We start from the raw sequence: 22180 nt of genomic DNA on the forward strand, positions 1-22180 counted from the left end.
GTGGTGTAGGTTGCAGACGAGGCTCGGATCCCTCATTGCTGTGGCTACGACTCCGACTGCACTCTTGGCCTGGGAATCCCCATGTGCTGCGGGAGCCGCCCTAGAAAAGGCAAAAAGACGAAAAAAAAAACTAGGAACCATGAGGTTTCAGGCTTGATCCCTGGCCTCGCTCAGTGGGTTAAGGATCCGGCGTTGCCGTGAGCTGTGGTGTCAGTCACAGACACTGCTTGGATCCCACGTTGCTGTGGCTCTGGAGCAGGTCAGCAGCTGTAGCTCCGATTGGGCCCCTAGCCTGGAACTTCCACATGCTGTAGGTGTGGCCCTAAAAAGAAAGAAAAAAAAAAATGATAGTGTTTTGATTTTGAGAAGGTGGGATATGGATACAGATTATTAATAGTGCCTATATTTATATAAAGTTTATTTTAAATTTCTCCATCTACTGAGAACATTCATATGGTCCATTTGTCTGAGAGGCTACAGACATACATATATGAAAAACTAGGTGAAAAATTCTGGCACAATTAGGATAGTGACTAATACATTATCAGATAGTAAAGCATGAACCCAGAATGTGGGTCACATCACTACAGTTCTGGATGTATGTCAAGGTTTAACTCCATGGGGATGGAAATCAGGCACAAATCTATGGCCTGGAGAGTTCCCTTGTGGTACAGAGGGTTTAAGGATTCAGCGTTGTTATTGCAGCAGCTTGGATCACTGCTGTGGCACGAGTTCCATCCCTGGCTGGGAACTTCCACATGCCACAAGCGAGGCAAAAAACAAAAACAAAAACGGGGGTGGGGGCATGCGCTGGGGTCATGGGATGGAAATCCTATAAAATTGGATTGTGACAATCATTATACAACTATAAATGTAATAAATTCATTGAGTAATTAAAAAACGAAAAATAAAAACCTGTGGCCTGAAAGTCTGGGCTTAAGCCTCAGCTCTTCTACTAGCTGTGTGATCTTGGACAGGTGACACACTCTGATCTTATTCATAAAACAAGGATAATGCCAACTTCAGTGAGCTAAATGTTGACTCTAAAAGGTAAATGTGAGGCAGTATAATTAGAAGAGAATAAAGTATTTTTATAAACATTTCATTTGCATCTTGCCAAAAAAAATACCAAAACCTAGAAAATGCACATTAGTATTTCCATTTGACACAGAACACTGCCATTCAGATACAGTCCTAAAGTCATTTAGCTTAAGCACCTGAACTTGGACTCAACACTTCTTGGGACGTCACATCTCAAGCTCTCCTCATTGCATTAGGTAGGAGCAAGAGACAGCTGAGAACATCTGAGGAGGTTATTCAAAGGACCAGCTCTGGGTTAATTTAGCAATTAACAGGAGAGGTGAACCCTGGGTAGAGCTGAGTGAAAGCCCAGAGACAGGGGAAGGCTTCACTTTCACCTTGGATCTCTGGTATTCTGGCCCCTGGAAGGAGGAAAAAATGCAGTTTTGCCATCTCTGGACCGCCCACCCAGGATCTCCCCTTGACCTCCGATGGAGGTGGGAAGGGAGAAGGGTATTTAAAAGTCCGATGCTTAATGGTGAATCCTGTGTGTGTGTTTTGTCTTTTTAGGGCTGCACCCGCGGCATATGGAGGTTCTCAGGCTAGGGGTCCAATCCGAGCTGTAGCCGCCAGCCTACACAGAGCCACTGCAACGCCGGATCCTTAACCCACTGAGGGAGGCCAGGGATTGAACCCGCATCCTCATGGATGCTAGTGGGGTTCGTTACCGCTGAGCCACAACGAGAATTCCTGTGAATCCCATTAAGGAGGGAGAAAGTCCTGAGAGGCAGACGTATAGTTCCGTTTACTTCTCACTGTTCTAGCCCAGAAAAGCAAACCAGCCACAGCCTAGGGAGCAACGAACCGATAACTCGAACCCGACCACCGCCATTTCCCCAGTTCCCGCAAAAGACTACCAGGCCCATAATGCAACGGGGCGTCGAGCCAATGGGTCGCGTCTCACCGCACAAAAGCAGGGGGATCCATTTCCCGGGGAGCACCGGCGAGGCGCCACCTAGCCCGGAAGACTACAAGGCCCATCAGGCAACCCGCGGGCCTCCGCTTCCGACGACTGGCCTAACTCTGGAAAAACCCAGGGTCCTGCGCGGAGCAAGATGGCTGCGCCGGGAGTGGAGGCGGAGCCGAGGGAGTGCTAGGCCCTACGCCCTTTCGGCCCTTGGAGAGGATCTGACGGGTCCGAAGGAAACTCACGGTCCTAGCCAACAAATGCTTATTGCCTTTTCTTGCCGTGGTAATGGGAATGTCCTGATAGAGTCTTTGATCTGTTAGGCAAACCAGCTTTTCGTAGCCCTGAATTGGAACTTCCCCGAGGACTGCTGAGTAAGCGCCGCCTCTGCGTTCCGACCGAGGCACGAGGCCAGTCAAGCAGGTCCCTGTGTCCCGACAGGTGCGACGCTGAGCACTCCATGCCTGCGGGCGCGGGGAGGCGTGGCCTCCCCCAGGGCCACCACCTCTGCTGGTTGCTCTGCGCTTTCACTTTAAAGCTCTGGTAAGGAGGGGCTGAGGGCAGGGAAAAGGAGGGGATGGCGGTAGCGGGTCGTCCCCGCCCCCTGGGGTGAGGGAGACCATGTCCCTGGACCGCGGAGGTGGGTCAGTTCCCAGTTTTCTGGCTACTGACTTTTGCCCCTTTCCCCCCCGTCACCCGCTGCAGCCAAGCAGAAGCTCCCGTGCGCGAGGAGAAACTTTCAGGTGGGTGATGTCTAGGAACCCGACACCCCTATAGTTGTTTTGTTTTGTGTTTATATCTTCCCGTATACCAAGAACACGAGTGGAAAAGGGCGGCACCACGTGAAATGAGGCCATTCAGCGGGGTTAGGAAGTCGATGGGCAGAACTTTGGGGAGAAATACTTCCTGAACGAAGTCTGGGGCTTGCATTTTCTCTCCGTCTTTAGTGAGCACCTCAAATTTGCGGTGCTGGCTGGTGGAAGAGTTTGTGGTGGCAGAAGAGTGTGCTCCATGTTCTAATTTCCAGGCTGTGAGTATCTGTTTTCTCTCCCTCTTTCCTCACATCAAATTAACTAAGTGTGCCTTTGCATTGTCTTGTCTTCTTTTTCCTTGCAGTCTAAGTCCACATCTGAACTTGTCCCCCTCCCCCCGCCCCCCAAAAATGCTCTTTTCAAGTTAATGGCAACATTCAGTTAATAACTGTGTTCGGTTCATTTATACTCCAGTGGGCTCCAGAACTTGCTGTCACCTCTCCTAGAGTCTTGCCCCAAAGTGTTCTTGCTAAAAGATACTCCTGATCATGTAACCACCACCTCATCATCGCCATCAGAAGTCTTCATTAGTTCTCTGTTGCCTGCCAGCTCTGAGCCATAGCACTTGGGCACCTGCCCATTCTGAATGGCAGCCTTCTGCTTCTCCTGCCACCACTTCCTAACATATGCTTTGGTCCTTTCCTCCTGACAGAAAACTACCCCTGAGTGCAGTTCCACAGGGTATGTGGAGAAAATCACATGCAGCTCATCTAAGAGGAATGAGTTCAAGAGGTAAGTGTTTCTTCTCTTCTTGAAACCTCCTAGATCACCTCCTTTGCTCCCTATGACTTTAGGCAGATTGTCCCCCCACTTCCTCTTTGTCTGGAGGTAGCATGGCATATTGGAAAGAGGAGGGGATCTGGAGCCAAATAACTCGAACCCAAGTCCCAGCTCTACTCCTCGGCACGATGTTATTGGCCATATTTCCTCATCAGTAAAACTGGCTCACACAGCTCTGCTTTTCTCACCAGAAAATAAATTAAATATTCAAGTGGGATTAATGTGCTATAAACACATTAGAAGGCTGACTCTGGGAGTTCCCATCGTGGCTCAGGGGAAACGAATCTTACTAGCATCCATGAGGATGTAGGTTCAATCCCCAGCCTTGCTCAGAGGGTTAAGGATCCGGCATTGCTGTGAGCTGTGGTGTAGGTCGCAGACATGGCTCAGATCTGGCATTTGCTGTGGCTGTGGTGTAGGCCAGTGGCTACTGCTCCAATTCGACCCCTAGCCTGGGAACCTCCATATGCCGAGGGTACAGCCCTAAAAAGCCAAATAAATAAATGAATAAATGAATAAATGGCTGGCTTTGGTTTCCTCTTCTTCCCTCAGCTATGTATCTTGGTTAGGATGAAGCAGGAAAGAGATTAGAGGGAGAGGCTACGTGGCCTTCCCTGGGAATAACTGTTTCTTCTTGCCCTTAGCTGCCGCTCAGCTCTGATGGAACAACACTTATTCTGGAAATTCGAAGGGGCTGTTGTAGGTGTGGCCTTGGTCTTTGCTTGCCTGGTCATCGTGCGTCAGCGACAACTGGACAGAAAGGCTCTGGAAAAGGTCCGGAAGCAAATTGAGTCCATATAACTAACTTCTCCCCTTTTATCGGGGTCTTAGAGACCCTACCTCAGAGAAAGGGGAATGGACTGACTCGTGCCCCTGGTTCTCTGGAACCCTGTGGTGGCACACCCTTCGCCCTTTCTCCTCAGCGAAATCAGTAAATGAATAGAATAAAAAGAGTAAAATCATTTCCTTTCCCAATTCTAATTTTTTTCCGGTCTTTTTAGGGCTGCACCCGAGGTATATGGAGGTTCCCAGGCTAGGGGTCAAATCAGAGCTGTAGCTGCCAGCCGACACCACAGCCACGGCAACATGGGATCCAAGCTGTGTCTGAGACCTACACCATAGCTCACGGCAATGCTGGATCTTCAACCCACGTCCTCATGGATGCTAGAAAAGTGTGTTACCGCTGATCCACGACAGGAACTCCTCCACATTGTAGTTTGATTTGGGCCGGGAAGTCATGGGGGTAGAGAGAGAGAAAGCGGGTGGCAACTCTAAGTTCCAGTTTGCCAAGTACCTGTCCTCCCCCTCTTCCACTGCTTGCTCTGAAACTGCCAGGATACAACTGCAGCAAAAAAGTTTATTTCTCAGCCAAAACAAATATTTTCTTTCACCCCATCCCCAAAGAAGAAATAAAATCACTGACACGCAACAAAAGTATTTGAGGTGCCCCCCCTCCATAGGCAGACTGAGCCACAGGGTACAGACATCTAGGACATCCTGATGTGACTCAGTCCCCTGAGGCCAAAGATCCCTGAGCAGGAATCCTAGGGGGAAGCAGAAGCATATTGGAGCCCTGGATTCCTTGTTATGATTGGGAAGTGGGCCAGGAAGTGTGACAGCTCACATCTCATCAGCGTGCAGCACAGTTCTGATGTGCCTGCTGGGGCCTGCCCTTCCCCCCATCTTCTCAAGCAGTGTCCTTGTGGAGCCATTTCTACCCTTGACCCCCAGTGGCCCTTCCAATCTGGACTCTACCACTGGGTTCTCCAGATTTCCTGTCGTGTCCTTGTGAGTCAGGATATTTCTAGAAATCACTGTGGGATGAAGGAAAAAGGGCAGTAGTTTAGTGCCCCTGTGACTGGGGGCGGGAGGGATCCTAGACAGAACAGGACCTCCTCCCTCCCTCCCACTTCTCAGCTACCCTGGAAAACAGTGTCCCCTTCCTGCCCTCGCCTCTCACCTCCTCGAGGCTGGTAGTCCTCAGGCCCAGCTTCGGGCAGGTCCTGAAAGGGGCTGAAACTGGGCAGGATGATGAGAGCCAAAGAGAAAAGAAGGATCTGGGAAGAAGCAAGAGGACACTTGGGCCGTGGTGACAATAAAGGAAGGGAGCAGAGGGCAGAGTGACTGGGGGCAGCTGGAGTCATCGGGATGGGAAGACAGGTACGGCTGGGAAGCGGGGCTCTCGGGATGGGAACGTGGCAGCAGACGGAGGGACGGGGTGGCGGAATGGCAAACAGACTACAGGTACCAGAACACAAGTGCTCGTCTGGGCAGCTTTGTTGGACGTTTGAACAATAAGCATCTGCAGCTGGCGGAGCTGAGTCACCAGGGAGCTGGGAAGCGGGGAGTGGAGGGTTAGATCTCCCAGGAAGCAGGGCCCGTGAATGGCGTCCCGACGGGCTGCGCGCTGTTCTCACTCACAGGTTGTGCCTCTCCAGCTCCTGAACTTTCTTCTGTAGTTCCTGGTTCTGTGCAGAACAGGCAGCCACCCTAGGGAGTATGGACAGGTCGCACAAGGCTCTGTAGTCATGTGAGTCCCTGACCTTGTCTGCTTGGTGAGGAAGGGGGCCCAGAGGTGGAAGCCAGAAACATACCTGCTCTCTAGTCCATCAATGTACTCTTTCTTTCGCCGCCGGCTGTCCTGCGCTGACTGCTTGTTGCGGATTTTCCTCCTGACTTTCTTGAGGACCCTCTCTTCTGCCTGGGGCCCAGGGTGTATCAGAACAGGGCCCATAACCTCCCTCAACTCCCCAACTCTCCCTCTGCTCTCCTGGCTTCTCGGGGGCCATGACAGTGCTGCTGGATTGGGATACCCTTTGGGGAAGCCTGTTACCTTGGTGAGGGGCAGGTGAGAGGGCAGGGAGACCCCTTCCTGTCCCAGCAGACGTTTCTCCTCATCTGTCAGGAACAAGGCTTGGCAGGGCAGCTGGTGGAGGGACAAGAGAAGATGAGAATGGAGAGAGGGTCATCCCCTTTGCAATTCTTAGGCCGTTCCCCTTGCAGGCCTCCTGGAGGGTGTTTCTTTTTTTTCTTTTTTCTTTTTTTTTTTGTCTTTTTGCTATTTCTTGGGCCACTCCCGTGGCATATGGAGGTTCCCAGGCTAGGGGTCTAATCGGAACTGTAGCTGCCAGTCTATGCCAAAGCCACAGCAACGCAGGATCCGAGCTGCATCTGCAACCTACACCACAGCTCACGGCAACGCCGGATCCTTAACCCACTGAGCAAGGGCAGGGACCAAACCCACAACCTCATGGTTCCTAGTTGGATTCGTTAACCACTGCGCCACGACAGGAACTCCTGGAGGGTGTTTCTTAATGGCACGGAGGAATAACAAACCATGAAATGAGGTGAGGGGCAGGGATTTAATTCAAACAGACTCTGGATCAAGCCTCAGAGGGACTTCTAAGAGTGGACAAGGGAGGGAGGAGGTATTGTCATATTCTTTGCCCACAGACATAGGGCCCTCGTCCTCTGACCAAGCTAGAGCGGACCTGTTCAGGTCCTAGTACATAGGAGTGGAGTTCCCATCATGGCTCACTGGTTAATAAACCTGACGGGGATTCATGAGGATGTGTGTTTGATCCCTGGCCTCGCTCAGTGTGTTACGGATCTGGCATTGCTGTGAGCTGTGCTATAGGACGTGGACAAGGCTCGGATCCCAGGTTGCTGTGGCTTTCTTTTTTCTTTTTTTGTCTTTTTAGGGTTTCACCTGCAGCATATGAGGTTCCCAGGCTGGGGATCTAATCGGAGCTGTAGCCGCTGGCCCTCTCTAGAACCACAGCAACGCAGGATCTGAGCTGCATCTGTGACCTACACCATAGCTCACGGCAACGCCGGATCCTTAACCCGCTGAGCAAGGCCAGGGATCGAACCCACAACCTCATCGTTCCTAGTCGGATTCGTTAACCACTGAGCCACAACAGGAACTCCATGCTGTGGCTTTCTTCTTGCCCTTAGCTGCTGCTCAGCTTTGATGGAACAACACTTATTCTGGACATTCGAAGGGGCTGTTGTAGGTGTGGCCTTCGTCTTGCCTGGTCATCAGCAAGCATAGGCCAGCAGCTATAGCTCTGATTCGATCCCTAGCTTGGGAACTTCCATATGCCACAGGTGGAGCCCCCAAAAGAAAAAGCACCAAAAAAAAAAAAAAAAAAAAGTAGGGGCATGTGAAGAGAATGTGGAGTAACTCGCTAAAATGAGTTTACTAATCTTAACAGCAGGAAAACGTTCACTTTCAGCCATTAACTTCAGTTTGGCAGTGTTATCTCTCAACCACAAAGGCCTGTTCGCCCCTAGGGTCTGAGCCCTGCTTTTCAGACTGAAGTTTTGTCCTCTCTCAAAGAATTCCCCAAAGGCAGCCAGTCTGAACCACTTCTCATATCAAAGTATGTGGAGAGAAGAGATGGTGTCTGGTTCACGTTGAGCGCATCAACTGAGTGACTTGCTTTTCCTAACAAATGGTACTTTTTGAAAGATTTATGCTTCATTGTTTTTAGCTTTTTTTTTTTTTTTTGGTGACCACCCCTTGGCATATGGAGTTCTTGGGCCAGGGATCAGATCCAAGCCACAATTTCAGTCTACACTGTGGCTATGCAAATACCAGACCCTTAACCCACTGTGCTTAGCAGGGAATTGAACCTGTGTCCCAGCGCTGCCAAGACGCCACCAATCTGGTCGCGTCACAGTGAGGGAACTCCTTGTGCTTCACTTTGTGACCTAGGAGGAATTTGCTTTTGTTTTTGCCTCCAGATGTTCTTTGGCTTTTAGCTAAACCACTTCTATCTGTGCATTTTTCTGATATTTTCTTGCTTCTGTAATTATTTAGTGAAATACTGGAGGGGTGTTGCTCTCAATCCGCCTAATGAAAATCTCTGAAAATGAGGCCTAGAGGGTTTTATTTTAAAAAACAAAACCCACCACAAACTCCCCAGTATTTCCGATGCACACTTAAGTGTGGGTGCCACAGACTGGGAGTTCCTGTCGTGACTCATGGGAGACAAATCTTACTAGCATCCATGAGGACGAAGCATCTATCCCCTGGCCTTGCTCACTGGGTTAAGGATTCAGGATTACCATGAACTGTGGTGTAGGTCACAGACGTGACTCGGATCTGGCATTGCTGTGGCTGTGGTGTAGGCCAGCAGCTCCAACTCCAATTCCACCCCTAGCCTGGGAACATCCATGTGCTATGGATTCGGCCCTAAAAAGACCAAAAAAAAAAAAAAAGATAGATAGATAGATAGGCAGACAGACAGGCAGGTAGACAGATGCCTCAGACTGTTTAAGGTTCCTCAGCCCAAGATTCTCAGATGCTTGACTTGGCTTCTGGTCTCCACTTCAACCACAGATTTGCGGAGGAGGGACTAGAGCCTTTTCCCTGTCTTTTGCACACAAGGAGTTCTTTTCAGGATTAAGGAAGGAACAGTAGCCTGAGCAAGGCCCCCTCCTTGTCCCCACTGCAGAGACCAGCCCAGCCAGCCTTAGAGAAGGTATGTGATGCATTACTGCCCTACCCTCTAACTACGGCCAGTGGTGCCTGCTGAACCATTGTTCCAGTAAAAATAAATAAATAAATAAATAAAAGTTTCAGTTGCTTCTATACCCCGTACCCAGTAACCAGTTGAACTCCCAGGTGGCCTGTCTCATTTCCACATCCTGACCCAAAGCTGAGACAATGGCCCTGGCTGAGCAGACAGTGCACACAAGTCGGGGCTTTCTCCTGAGCCCTACCCCCAGATTCCCTCACCCCACCCACTCTTTAACTGAGGCATCATCACTTCACCCCCAGCAGTTTCTGTCTCTCTTGGCCTTTCCTGCTCTTAAAAGTTGCCCACGTCCCCCCGGTATTCAGGCCTGATGCCACAAAAATTGAGATAAAGACAGTGTCCAGCATCAGTTTTCCCCTCCCTCATCCCCTACTTCCCAGTTCTGTATAGCAAGGGAGAACTGAATCCAGCTGACCCCCAAGACTCACCAGGGCCACAGGAGGCACTGGGTTTACAGCACCAGCTCCGGGCAGGATGTGGGCATGAGCATCAGGAGGCAGCTCACTGACCACGCAGGCATCAGGCACCATAAACGGTGGGTTCCACTGATCTGAGGGAGACATAGGAGGCTGGGAGAAAGGAGATGGAGGCTACGAGAACAGGAGCTGCAAGGCTGGGAGTCCAGTGGGGGCCACGGCTGTGTGATAGCCCCCTGATGGCCACAGGGCCTGGGTAGTGGAACAGGTTGGGGAAAACCCCTTAACCCTACAGTTAGGGCCAATGTCCCCTTCCCACAAAGAACACTGACCTAGCTGGATGGAGATAAGTTCTACAGCTGTCCCAGCTTCCCCCTGCATCTTCTCCAGGGCCCCCGCCTCATAGACGACCTCATAGAAGGCAGGGGAACCGGGGGGTTTGGGAGCAAGGGGACTGTCTGGATGACCAGGATCCTCGGAGAGTCCACTGTCACTGCCAGGAGATGCTTCTGAGCAGTACACTTCATTGGGATCAATGAAAACCTTCAGGAGATCTTCAGGCTCACTCTCTTGAAGACCCTACATAGAAGAGGGTACATATGTACACAGGAGGAAAGAATTCTGGAAGTCCTATCTGATGTCAAAACTAGATGATCCTTCATGCTTCAGTTTCAGCTCCTTCTGTCCTTGGATATTAGGATAGTTACAGCGCATGTCTATTTTATTGGAGTTCCCTGGCAGATCAGCAGGCTAAGGATCCAGCCTTGTCGCAGCTGTGGTTTGGGTCTCCACTGTTGCATGGGTTAAATCCCTGGCTTGGAACTTCTGCATGCCATGGGCACGGGCAAAAAAATAAATATTTTAGGGGCTCTGTCTTTGGACCTCTGAGTGAAGGCTAAAGCCTCTTGGACTTTATATCACAGAGTTCTGTCTCAACTCATACCCACTTCCAATCATCACACTCACACAGCCACGGCCCCCACTGGACTCCCAGCCTTGGAGCTCCTGTTCTTGTAGCCTAGTCACTGGGACCTCTGGAGGTGAACAGTGGAGTCCCAGCTCGGGGAAGGATCCTGTTGAGAAGACATCTTCTGGGGGCTCCAGCCACACATCCAGTAGGTCAGGGGTTCTGAAATCCATGCTTCTGCGGGGAAGCATGTGGGGTGGATTGAGTTGCAGAAGGAGGAGGATGGTCCCCCCCCCCCGACCCCCGACACACACACACACACACAGACACACACACACAGTTTCTGGGTTCCTCTCCCTCTTCCATTATTCCCCTTCCTCACCTGTGCAGCCCCCTCACCTGTCACCCGGAGATCTCGGGTTAGAGCAACAGCCACCTCTCTGCCCCGGGTATTACCTGTTCCGAAGAGCCCAGCCCAGCCAGGCCAGCCTAGCCCGTTGACGGCCCCAAACACTACACCTTTTCTTTCTTCCAGGATCTCACATCCTGGACCTGCCTAGCCAAACCCCGCCCCCAGCTTTACACTAGGAAAGTGGGTCGCACCTAGCCAGGAGCCACCATAGGGACGCAGTATCTGGGAGTAGGAGGTTAAGAGGCTGGGCGTCCACAAATCCGACTTAAGGAAAACAGCAGCCTTGCCCGTTCTGCCTCAGTTTCTCCTAGCGATAGCAAGTCTTCCTGAGGTTTTTGGTAGCTCCTCAGGGAAGGATAGAGATGGCTGTGACTGGAGCACAGGATGTTTGAGTGTTTGTCCTCTGGTGGTCAATTTTCTAGGAGGGAGACCACGGCGAAGACAATCCACAGGATTGCCTAAGATTTGCGGAGTCACCCCTCCCCCACCCCGTGGCGCTCTTCCCAAGGTTGAATCTGATTGGAAGCCAAAGACATAGGGGTTTTGAGGGGCAGGGCATTGAGCCAATGGGATTACCGTCTCGAGATAGGCTCCCCGGTAACTGGTCGGAATGTGCAGTCAGCGAGGGAGTGAGGCCAATGCCGCCGAAGCGCTTATTTGTCCGGCGGGGATTTGATTCCTCTGGACCAAAGGGCGGAGTATGAGCCCCAAGACAAACTGTAGGAAAGCGGGGGCGGGAGGAGTTACCGGAATGGGGGCAGAGGCTTGGTTTGGTTTCACTTGCCACGTGACTCCAAAGCCCTAAACTGGGAGTAAATAACCTGTAGACCTAAGTGTGAGAGTTTTGACTCAGCGGGCCCAAAGTCGCGCAATCGCGGTTGTCCGTAATCTGTGCATTGCTACTGATAAAGAATAGCAATTATATAGACGCACTCATGGAGCTCTCTTAACTAACTGAAGGACAAGAGTCTAGAAAACTGCAAAAGATTAAGAAATCATTTGGATTTGGTTTGGGAATTTGACTTATTCTTTGCGTATAATAAGCAACAACAATATGCAATGTGCCCTGCATAATGTTTTCATAAACCCTGTTCCTAGCTTAATCCACAACAGCTCTGAGGTAGACAGAGCAGGAGATGTTTTACTAATTTTACTAGTGAGGAGAGGGAGATACATGATTAGATTGAGGTAACACTCAGGACATTTTCCTTGATCTAGAGGCTTACGACCCAGGAATTCACTTTATTTTTCTTTTTCAGCTGCACTTGCAGCATATGGAAGTTCCCAGGCCAGGGATCCAATGAATCTCAGCGGGAGCTTCAGAGTTCCTCCGAACCTATGCCCGCCAGGGGCAGCGACTCCTCCAGATTCTTAACCCATTGTGCCCAGCGGGATCTACTGGGTGCCCTTACTGAGACAAGTCTGATAAAGCCTCTGGGCCATAGCGGGAACCCCCAGGAATTAACCTTTTTTGATGGGGTTTTTTAGGGCCACACCTGCAGGCACATGGAAGTTCCCAGGCTAGGAGTTGAATCAGAACTACTCCTGCCTGGAGTTCCCATCCTGGCTCAGCGGTTAGCGAACACTACGAACATCAGTGAGGACACAGGTTTGAATCCTGGCCTCGCTCAGTGGGTTAAGGATCCTGCGTTGCTCTGAGCTGTGGTGTAGGTCGCAGACTCGCGAGGTTCCGCTTTGCTGTGGCTCTGGCGTAGGCCAGCGGCTACAGTTCCAATTGGACCCCTAGCTTGGGAACCACCATATTCGGTGGTTGAGGCCCTAAAAGACCAAAAAAATTAAGAAAATAAAGAACCATAGCTGCAGGCCTACACCACAGCTATAGCAATGCAGGATCCAAGCTGTGTCTGCAACCTATGCCACAGCTCATGGCAAATGCCAGATCCTTAACCCACTGAGTGAGGCTAGGGATGGAACCTGAGTCTTATGGATACTAGTCGGCTTCGTTACTGCTGAGCCACAGCAGAAACTCTGGAATTAACTTAAAATAATGGAGTTATACTGTGTAGGTATGATTTTTCGTCTACTTGGGATAGAGATCCAGAATTCAAACTGGTATTTTTCCTATGATAATTTGAATGGGCTGGAGGTAAAGACAAGAACAGGATCTAATATTTATTGAGTTCTCATAGCAACTCACAGCTGGCAGAGAGAAATTAAATACTTCCCGTCCTGGCTCAGTGATAACAAATACAACTAGTATCCATGATGACTCAGGCTCAATCCCTGACCTCCATCAGTGGGTTAAGGATTCAGCTTTGCTGTGAGCTGTGGTGTAGGTCGTAGATGGGGCTCGGATCCCGAGCTGCTGTGGCTATGGCTTAGGTCTAGCAGCTACAGCTCCCATTCAATCCCTAGCCTGGGAGCTTTCACATGCCAAGGGTCTAGCCCTAAAAAGACCAAAAAGAAGATTACTCTTGTCAACTTAAAAAAAAATTGCACAACCTAAAAGTTGGCAACTATGTTTTTTTTTTTTTTTTTTTTTTTTGTCTTTTGTCTTTTTTGTTATTGTTGTTGTTGTTATTGTTGCTTATTTCTTGGGCCGCTCCCGCGGCATATGGAGGTTCCCCGGCTAGGGGTCAAATCAGAGCTGTAGCCACTGGCCTACGCCAGAGCCACAGCAACGCAGGATCCGAGCCGCGTCTGCAACCTACACCACAGCTCACGGCAACACCGGATCGTTAACCCACTGAGCAAGGGCAGGGATCGAACCCGCAACCTCATGGTTCCTAGTCGGATTCGTTAACCACTGCACCACGATGGGAACTCCGCAACTATGTTTTATTTGGCAGTCTTTATGAGGACTTCAGGCCCAAAGGGCAGCTTCTGAGATAGCTTGGAGGAACTGCACCAAAGAGGTAAGGTAGGAGCCAGGATATAGGAGTTTTTGGAGCAAAGACCAGTAGTCAGAACATTAAAAGATTATTGTGGGGAGTTCTCTTGTGGTGCAGTGAGTTGAGGATCTGGCGTTGTCCCTGCATTGGCTCGGGTCACTGGTGTGGTGTGGGTTCAATCCCTGGCCTGGGAACATCTGCATGCCATGGGAGCACCCCCCCAAAAAAAGATTATTGTTAATTAAAGAAAAATAGGTATCTCAGGAGTTCTTCCTACTGTCACACAGTTGGCTAAGAATCCAGCTGTGGAGACATGGGTTTGATCCCGGCCCTACGCCGTGTGGTAAAGGATCCTGAGTTGCTACAACCATCATAAGTCTCAGCTGTGGCTCGGATTCAATTGGCCCCAGGAACTTCCATATGCCAAGAGTGCAACCATTTAAAAAAAGAGAAAAATTGGAGTTCCTGTTGTGGCTCAGCAGTTAATGAATCTGACAAACATCCATGAGGACACAGGTTTGATCCCTGGCCTTGCTCAGTGGGTTAAGGATCCGTCATTGCTGTGAGCTGTGGTGTAGGTCAAAGATGCAGCTCAGATCCCAAGTTGCTGTGGCTGTGGTGTAGACCAGCAGCTGCAGCCCCCATTCAACCCCTAGCCTGAGAATCTCCATATGCCATGGCTGTGGCCCTAAACAAGCAAAAAAAAAAAAAAGAAAAAGAAAAAAGAAAAAAAGATTATTAACAAGGAATCATAGGCTGGGAATCAGGATACCTGGGTTCTTGGGTTCTAGTCCTAGCTCCACCTTAATTTGATGTGTGATCTTTTTCCCTCTTAGGAGCTTAATGAATCAGGTGGAAGAGAGAAATTAGATTAGCAGATGGCGAGTTCCCGTTGTGGCACAGCAGAAACTAATCCAACTAGGAACATGAGGTTGCAGGTTCGATCCCTGGCCTCACTCAGGGGGTTAAGGATCTGGAGTTGCTGTGGCTGTGGTGTAGGCCAGCAGCTGTATGTAGCTCCTATTGGACCCATAGTCTGGGAACCTCCATGTGCCACAAGTGCAGCCCTAAAAAGCAAAAAAAAAAAAAAAAAAAAAGATTAGCAGATGATCAGATGATGTCAGAGGTTTTGTCCAGTTCTAACATTAACAGAAGCTGAGTACAATCAGCCCTCCCTATCCATGGATGCACAACCTGCAAACACAGAGTGCTGACTGTACTATGCCATTTCTTTTTGTCTTTTGTCTTTTTAGGGCCACACCCATGGCATATGGAGGTTCCTAGGCTAGGGGCTGAATTGGAGCTGTAGCTGCTAGGCCTATGCCACAGTTATAGCAGCTCAGGATCTGAGCCCCATCTGCGACCTACACCCCAGCTCACAGGAATGCTGGATCCTTAACCCACTGAGTGGGGCCAGGGATGGAACCCATGTCCTCATGGACACTAGTCGGGTTCATTAACCACTGAGCCACAACGGGAACTTTGTGTACCATGACATTTTATTTAAAGGACTTGAACATCTGAGGATTTTGGTGTCTAGGGGGGATCCTGGAACCTATCCCTCATGGATAACCAGGGATAACTATATATACCTTGCACTTAATTGTCTCTCTTCACGCACAGCCTGCAAGAAGCCCTTTGAAACCTTTCTTGCTAGGAAAGATCTCAGCAAGGACAGCTCTGCTTTCCTTAGAGCTCTGCATGGATCTAGGAAGCCTGCTTTGTCTCTCCACTACTTGAGCAAGATTCAGGAAAAACAAGAGTGGGAAAATCTGAGAACGCCCCAGCCAGGTAGTGGATATGGAAGTGTAGCATATGGAAGTTCCTGGGTCAGGGATTGGATCTGAGCCACCATTATGACCTATGCCACAGACGCAGCACTGCTGGATCCCTTAACCCACTGCACCGCCAGGAATGGAAACTCACCTCTGCAGTGACCCAAGCCACTGCAGTTGCATTCTTTTTTTTTTTTTTTTTTGTCTTTTTTGCCTTTTCTAGGACCGTTTTCCGCTGCATGTGGAGGTTCCCAGCCTAGGGGTCTAATCAGAGGTGTAGCCGCCAGCGTACGCCAGAGCCACAGCAATGCGGGATCCAAGCTGCGTCTGCAACCTACACCACAGGTCACGGCAACACCAGATCCTTAACCCACTGAGCACTGAGCGAGGCCAGGGATCGAACCTGCAACCTCATGGTTCCTAGTTGGATTCGTTAACCACTGCGCCACGATGGGAACTCCTGCAGTTGCATTCTTAACCCACTGTGCCACAGTGGGAACACCTAATTATCAGTAATCTTGAAAGCATAATTTTCGACAAACCAGCATATTCACTTGAGTACTCTGGAGTTGCCTCTAATAGTAATTTTCATCTTTTAGTTAAGAACCTGGGACAGCAGTGATAATTTTTTTACTTTTTAATATTTATTTGTTTATTTTCTTTTTAGGGCCTCACCCACCACCAATGGAAGTTCCCAGGCTAGGGGTTGAATCAGAGCTGTAGCTGCGGGCCTACGCCACAGCCATAGCAACTTGGGATCTGAGCCTTGTCTGTGACCTATAGCACAGCTCATGGCAATGCCAGATCCTTAACCCACTGAGTGAGGCCAGGGATCGAACCCGTAACCTCATGGATACTAGTTGGATTGTTTCTGCTACGCCACGACAGAAACTTCCAATGATAATTTTATTAAGTGGTGAGACTTTCATTTTACTTACATCCTGATCTTAAAATCCTAGATGATTCTTTTCTTTTAACCTGCTCCATCAGGAAGTCCTCATGTTCCACCCCCCTCCCTTTTTGGGGGCTAAATCTGCCATATTTGGAAGTTCTCTGGGCCAGGGATAGAATCCATGCCACAGCAGCTCTAGTGACAACACCAGATCCTTAAACTTCTGCCCAAAGGGGAACTCCTGACTTTTCTTAAGGAAGTTGCTGCCCTCCATTTCCAGAGGCTTATCAGAGGCTTCCCTTTGTCTGTTCTTTAGGTGGGGCCTTTTCACCTTTGCAAAAAAAAGAACAGACTGGATCCCTTTTATTTTCCTCCTTTGTCCTCTGCCCTCCCAGGAGACTGGAAGAGAATTCTTTTTTTTTTTTTTTTTTTTGTCTTTTTGCTATTTCTTTGGGCCGCTTGCTTGGCATATGGAGGTTCCCAGGCTAGGGGTTGAATTGGAGCTGTAGCCACTGGCCTACGCCAGAGCCACAGCAACGCAGGATCCGAGCCGCGTCTGCAACCTACACCACAGCTCATGGCAACGCCGGATCATTAACCCACTGAGCAAGGGCAGGGACCGAACCCGCAACCTCATGGTTCCTAGTCGAATTCGTTAACCACTGCGCCACGACGGGAACTCCTGGAAGAGAACGTTTAAGGAACAGAAGGCAGAAAGGAGGCCAACAGGGCTGAAGGGACAGAAGTTGGACAATTCCAGATTAAGTTTGGAGAGAACCCTGGCCAGAGGCCTTGAAGCACGGTAAGGACGATAGGCTAGAGTGTGATGAGAGAGGCTCCTCACTGGTGGGCTGGGGGTGGGGGTGGGGGTGGTTCAGCAATCCTTAGAAGGGGTCTTTGCACAGCTGCAGAGAAGTCAGCTTTGGCCAATGGTGGTTTAAGAAGGGTTGATTTTCAAGAAATACCCTCACTGTGCTATTCCCCTTTCCCAGTTCTGCCCTGTCTGCTGGCGGGGTAAGTCAGCAAGGAGGTCGCTCCCAAGAAGGGAATGCTTTTCCTTTGACGCCGAGGTGCACAGAAGGGGTCTTAGAATCTCCTACGCGAGATAAAATGATTCTGGCTCTAGACCGGGCAGATTATCCTCAGTGGTGTTGGAGGTGGAAGACTTCGGAAGGCAAAGACTGGGTATGGAGAACCAGCCTCGCAGCGAGGTTTCTAGCTTCCTCTTTTAGACTCTCGATCGATGGGCCAGCCCCACCCATCAAACCCCCACTACAGCGCCCCAGGCCCTTAGCCCCTAGGTGCTCTCGGAATTCCTTTCCTTTGCTCTCCGCCACCCTCGGCGTGTCCCCTCCGAGGCCCGGCTCCGGCCGCGGGTCTCTGATTGTTCCCAGCTCCCGTCACTTCCAGTCGAGCCCCGCCCCCCTGGGGCCGTCATTGGCCGCCCTACGCGGTGGCTGCGGGGGAGGGGAAAACGATGAGGAGGGGGCGGGAATTCCCGACTTGAGGCCGGAACCGAGCGGATGCCTAGTAGTGAGACCCTCGAGAGGTGAGTGCGGGCTCCCAGAGAGCGGGATCCGGGTCGGCCACCCAGGCCTCCTTGGGCCTGGAACCGGAGTCCCGGTTCTCACATCCTTCTTCAGCTTCCCGGGACGCTGGCGGCCTCAGACCCCGCCTCCCAGAGCCCGGACTTCCAGACACCGCCCTCCGCTGTTGGGTCGGGTCGGCCCGTCCCGGGACCCCTATGGGCCCCTCTTCTTTGATCCTCTGCTCCCACGTCCTAGCCTGTGATCTGAAACAGTCGCCTTCTGCTTTCTTGGGGTGGGCGCTGGGGAAGTGGGAGCAGGAGAGTGACCCAGTACCCCAACTCGCCTTGTGCAGGTGGTCCACGAAGCCACGCGTGACATCTCTCCCCGAAGCCCCTTCCCTTCACCTATTCTCTCCTGAAGGGGGCGGGGGCTGGCCTCTACTTTGCTTAAAGGACCCCAGCTCCCTAGTTCTTAGGAGCTGGGGGTGGCAGGGTAATGAGATGTCCACACAGTCTTCATGCCTCAGTTTCCCCCTCGCTGGGTCCCTAAGTCCTTTGAAAGGTGTAACGTCTGAGTAGAAAGAGGAATATTCCCATGACGGGAGAGGGTGAGTCACATGGGTAGGGAATGTCAGAAAGTGGCTAGGGTGAGCAAGCTGCCTTCTGCTGACCAGCCTTCCCCTTTCCTTGGCTCCATCTTTCCTGTAGTGACCACTCCCCCACTCACGCTGTCTTCCTAGATCTGAGAGTCGTTGGAGCCACCACAGCCACCATGGGGCCCTGGGGAGAGCCAGAGCTCCTGGTGTGGCGCCCCGAGGCAGCAGCCTCAGAGCCCCCAGTGCCTGTGGGCCTGGAGGTGAAGTTGGGGGCCCTGGTACTGCTGCTGGTGCTCACTCTCATCTGCAGTCTGGTGCCCATCTGCGTGCTGCGCCGGACTGGCGCTAACCCTGAAGCCTCAGGTACCCTTCTGCTTTTCTCTGCTGCCACGGAGGTTTGGGATGGGGAAGGCTTTGGGGCTAAGGAAAGTGACCCAAGGGGGAACAGCAAGGGTGACCGTTGCTTGGGTTGGGGTAGTGAAGCCTAACCGGGGTTCATCTGCTCACTGCCCCCCCCCCCCACGTGTTCCACTCCTGCTCAGCCTCCCGCCAGAAAGCCCTGAGCCTAGTAAGCTGCTTTGCGGGCGGTGTCTTTCTGGCCACGTGTCTCCTGGACCTGCTGCCTGACTACCTGGCTGCCATAGATGAGGCCCTAGCAGCCCTGCATGTGACGGTGAGCCCTGGTCAGCTGCATGCAACCTTGTATATGTGGGTGTCCTGTCATACCTCTAGGAAAGGTGGCTTGTATGGATCTATGCGTGTGTCACTCCATGACTGTGGAAGGCTCTTGGCATGTGACCCCATGAGCTGTGATTTTTAGTTATAGAGTATAACTCTTTCTGGGGGTTCTCTCCACCTATCCCTCTGTGACCCCCGTGTACCCTTTGAGACAGTGTGAGGAGCCTCCTTACCAGGTGTGTGACCTACTCTAGGTGTCTTCATTGCAGCCGTCAGGAAGTTAAAACCATTCCAAGAATCATTTTCGCCCTCACCTCTTTCCTGAAGGGTTGGAGATAGAGGTCCCTACAGGCTTGGGAAGGGTAGGAGGCAATTCCCTGCGGACCAAAAAGGCTATGGTCCGAGGAAGATCAAGGCCAAGGCATAGGGAAGTCTTATAGGAAAAACTGAGACAGTTGGAGGAACTGAGGAAGTAACATTGAATGTAAACCTCTGCATGTCTGTGACTGAGTGACCTGTGTCTCTGCGTGACTCTGTGTAAGCCCGACTGTCCCTTCCACAACAGGTGGCTCTGTGTGTGAGCATTTGGAAAGGCAGGCCCACGTGTGACTTTTTGCTTGTATGCCTACATGTGACACTGTGTCCATCTGCATCAGTGACTCTCAGCTGGGGGTGGTTTTGCCCACCCCTCCCTTTCTCCCACTCACGCCCCCCTTCGTCCCCTTAGAAAACATCTGGCAACATCTGGAGGCATCTGTGTCCTAACTCAGGGAGGGAGGGCTTCCTACTGGCATCTAACGGGTGGAAGCTGGGGATGCTGCTAAACATCCTCCAGTACACAAGACAGCCCCACGACAGAATTACTCAGTACTGAGTGGTTTGGTTTTTGTTTTTTGTCTTTTTGCCTTTTCTAGGGCCACTCCCACGGCAAATGGAGGTTCCCAGGCTCGGGGTCGAATCGGAGCTGTAGCCACCGGCCTACACCAGATCCACAGCAACGCCAGATCAGAGCCGCGTCTGTGACCTGCACCACACACAGCTCACGGCAATGCCGGATCCTCAACCCACTGAGCAAGGCCAGAGATCGAACCTGCATCCTCATGGTTCCTAGTCGGATTCGTTAACCACTGAACCACGATGGGAACTCCCTGAGTGTTAATAATATCAAAGTTGAGAAACTGTGGTCTATGTGTAAGAGAGTGGCTCTGTCTGTGTGGGACTCCAGGTCTGTGTAACTGGGAGTCCATTAGAATCTGCGTCTGATTCTTCCTCCCCATTCTTGGCCTGTCTTCTGAACTCCATGCTGCCCCCCTCTGCCCACAGCTCCAGTTCCCTCTACAAGAGTTTATCCTGGCCATGGGTTTCTTCCTGGTCCTGGTGATGGAGCAGATCACTCTGGCTTACAAGGAGCAGTCGGGGCCACCACCTCGAGAGGAGATGAGGGCTCTGCTGGGAACAACGAATGGTGGGCCGCAGCACTGGCATGATGGATCAGGGGTCCCACAGGCAGGTGGAGCCCTGGCAGCCCCCTCAGCCCTGCGGGCCTGTGTACTGGTCTTCTCCCTGGCCCTGCATTCCGTGTTCGAGGGGCTGGCGGTGGGGCTGCAGCGAGACCGGGCTCGGGCCATGGAGTTGTGCCTGGCTTTGCTTCTCCACAAGGGTATCCTGGCAGTCAGCTTGTCCCTGAGGCTGCTGCAGAGCCACCTGCGAGCACAAGTGGTGGCTGGCTGTGGAATCCTCTTCTCATGCATGACACCTCTGGGCATTGGGCTGGGAGCAGCTCTGGCAGAGTCAGCAGGGCCTCTGCACCAGCTGGCCCAGTCTGTGCTGGAGGGCATGGCGGCTGGCACCTTTCTCTATATCACCTTCCTGGAAATCCTGCCCCAGGAGCTGGCCACTTCTGAGCAGAGAATCCTCAAGGTCATTCTGCTCCTAGCAGGCTTTGCTCTGCTCACTGGCCTGCTCTTCATCCAAGTCTAGGGGCCTCCAAGAGGGCAGGGGAGGTTAGGTTCACGTGCCCTTAACCTTCCTCTCCTCCCCCAGTGTGTGGGAAATAGGAAGGGAGATATTGAGGACCAAAGAGTCCTCTGGGAGGTAGCGATGGAGCCTTTGGAATTATTCAGTTAATAAGAAGGATGTGGGCAGACAAGAGCTTGGCTCCTAGGCTCAGGGGGACACAAGATGGTCAAGTCACTAGAGACATGATCAAGGGACAATAGTATTAGGGAAGACATTGAGTGCTAGTATCAGGGGTCAGACACTACACAGAGGACAAGCTACCACTGGGGAGGCTGGAGGTGGGCACTCAGCTGCTGTGGGAGAGGGACAGAGAGGGCATAGGCCCAGAGTAGGCAGTCCTGTTGGTTCCAGTCCATTTCAGCCCTCTGTCACTTGGAGTGGACCCTTCCTACTTTTCGTATCTATCTTCCCAGTCCCTTCTCCCAGGAGACTAGTGCCAAATGGCCTCTTTCTGCCAGTTTTGGTACCTTCTCTGGCTTCTCAAGTCCTGCTCCCTCACTCTATTTTTAAAGTGCCAAATAAATCCCCTCCTTCTTTCTCAAAGCACAGTGATGGCACTGAGCCCTGCCCAGCACCTCAGTGGAGGGGGCCTGCTTGCTCTTTGTTTTGGTCCCAGATCCCGGGGTGGGGCAGAAATGTTTGCCAACTTGGGGTGGGGGGAAAGTTTGAAGAGCAACCGCCCCCTACCGCTGCTGCACCCTAGGAATACTGAACAGGAACGTGGTGCCCCATGCCCAGATGATAAACACTGAGCTGCCAAAAAATTTTTTATACCAGAGGATCCCAAGGGGGGAGGGGAAGGCTCACCCCCAGGGTTATTTTTGGGGAAGGAGGGGCTGTGTATAGGCCATATTCTTTAGAATCTATTTTACTAACTGACTTGTTTTGGGATATATTACCCAAATAAAACATGTTTCTATACATGTGTACAGTGTCTGACTTATTTTGGGGGGGAAGGGGTGGGCACGTTGCCAGTCCGA

The 22180-nt window shown here is 51.4% G+C and overlaps 3 protein-coding genes across 10 annotated transcripts; 2 read left to right on the forward strand and 1 right to left on the reverse strand.

Annotated features, from left to right (window-relative positions):
- Nucleotides 1–2106: 2106 nt before the first annotated feature.
- On the forward strand, nucleotides 2107–4541 carry JTB (jumping translocation breakpoint). 2 transcript variants are annotated; one of them, XM_021088474.2, is made up of 6 exons: nucleotides 2107–2215; nucleotides 2311–2530; nucleotides 2693–2730; nucleotides 2935–3017; nucleotides 3452–3531; nucleotides 4224–4541. In XM_021088474.2, the coding sequence occupies exons 2-6, from the start codon at nucleotides 2448–2450 to the stop codon at nucleotides 4378–4380; spliced, it is 441 nt and encodes a 146-aa protein (XP_020944133.1). In that variant the 5' UTR covers nucleotides 2107–2215; nucleotides 2311–2447; the 3' UTR covers nucleotides 4381–4541.
- A 375-nt stretch (nucleotides 4542–4916) lies between these two features.
- Nucleotides 4917–11563, reverse strand: CREB3L4 (cAMP responsive element binding protein 3 like 4). 7 transcript variants are annotated; one of them, XM_005663346.4, is made up of 10 exons: nucleotides 11437–11563; nucleotides 10508–10685; nucleotides 9874–10120; nucleotides 9554–9675; nucleotides 6413–6505; nucleotides 6174–6280; nucleotides 6001–6069; nucleotides 5828–5912; nucleotides 5540–5636; nucleotides 4917–5393 (listed from the first exon to the last, which is right to left on the reverse strand). In XM_005663346.4, the coding sequence occupies exons 2-10, from the start codon at nucleotides 10679–10681 to the stop codon at nucleotides 5200–5202; spliced, it is 1188 nt and encodes a 395-aa protein (XP_005663403.2). In that variant the 5' UTR covers nucleotides 10682–10685; nucleotides 11437–11563; the 3' UTR covers nucleotides 4917–5199.
- Nucleotides 11564–17871: 6308 nt separating this feature from the next.
- On the forward strand, nucleotides 17872–22121 carry SLC39A1 (solute carrier family 39 member 1). Its single transcript, XM_001929505.5, has 4 exons — nucleotides 17872–17928; nucleotides 18648–18866; nucleotides 19046–19176; nucleotides 20505–22121. Exons 2-4 carry the CDS (start codon nucleotides 18680–18682, stop codon nucleotides 21159–21161), a joined length of 975 nt encoding a protein of 324 aa, XP_001929540.1. The 5' UTR covers nucleotides 17872–17928; nucleotides 18648–18679; the 3' UTR covers nucleotides 21162–22121.
- The last annotated feature ends 59 nt before the right edge of the window (nucleotides 22122–22180 follow it).

Source organism: Sus scrofa, chromosome 4, assembly GCF_054392235.1.
Source record: "Sus scrofa isolate SSC_HxYL_T2T_F1_AM1 chromosome 4, Sscrofa_HxYL_maternal_Yorkshire_Landrace_v2.0, whole genome shotgun sequence".
Classification (NCBI taxonomy): Eukaryota; Metazoa; Chordata; class Mammalia; order Artiodactyla; family Suidae; genus Sus; species Sus scrofa.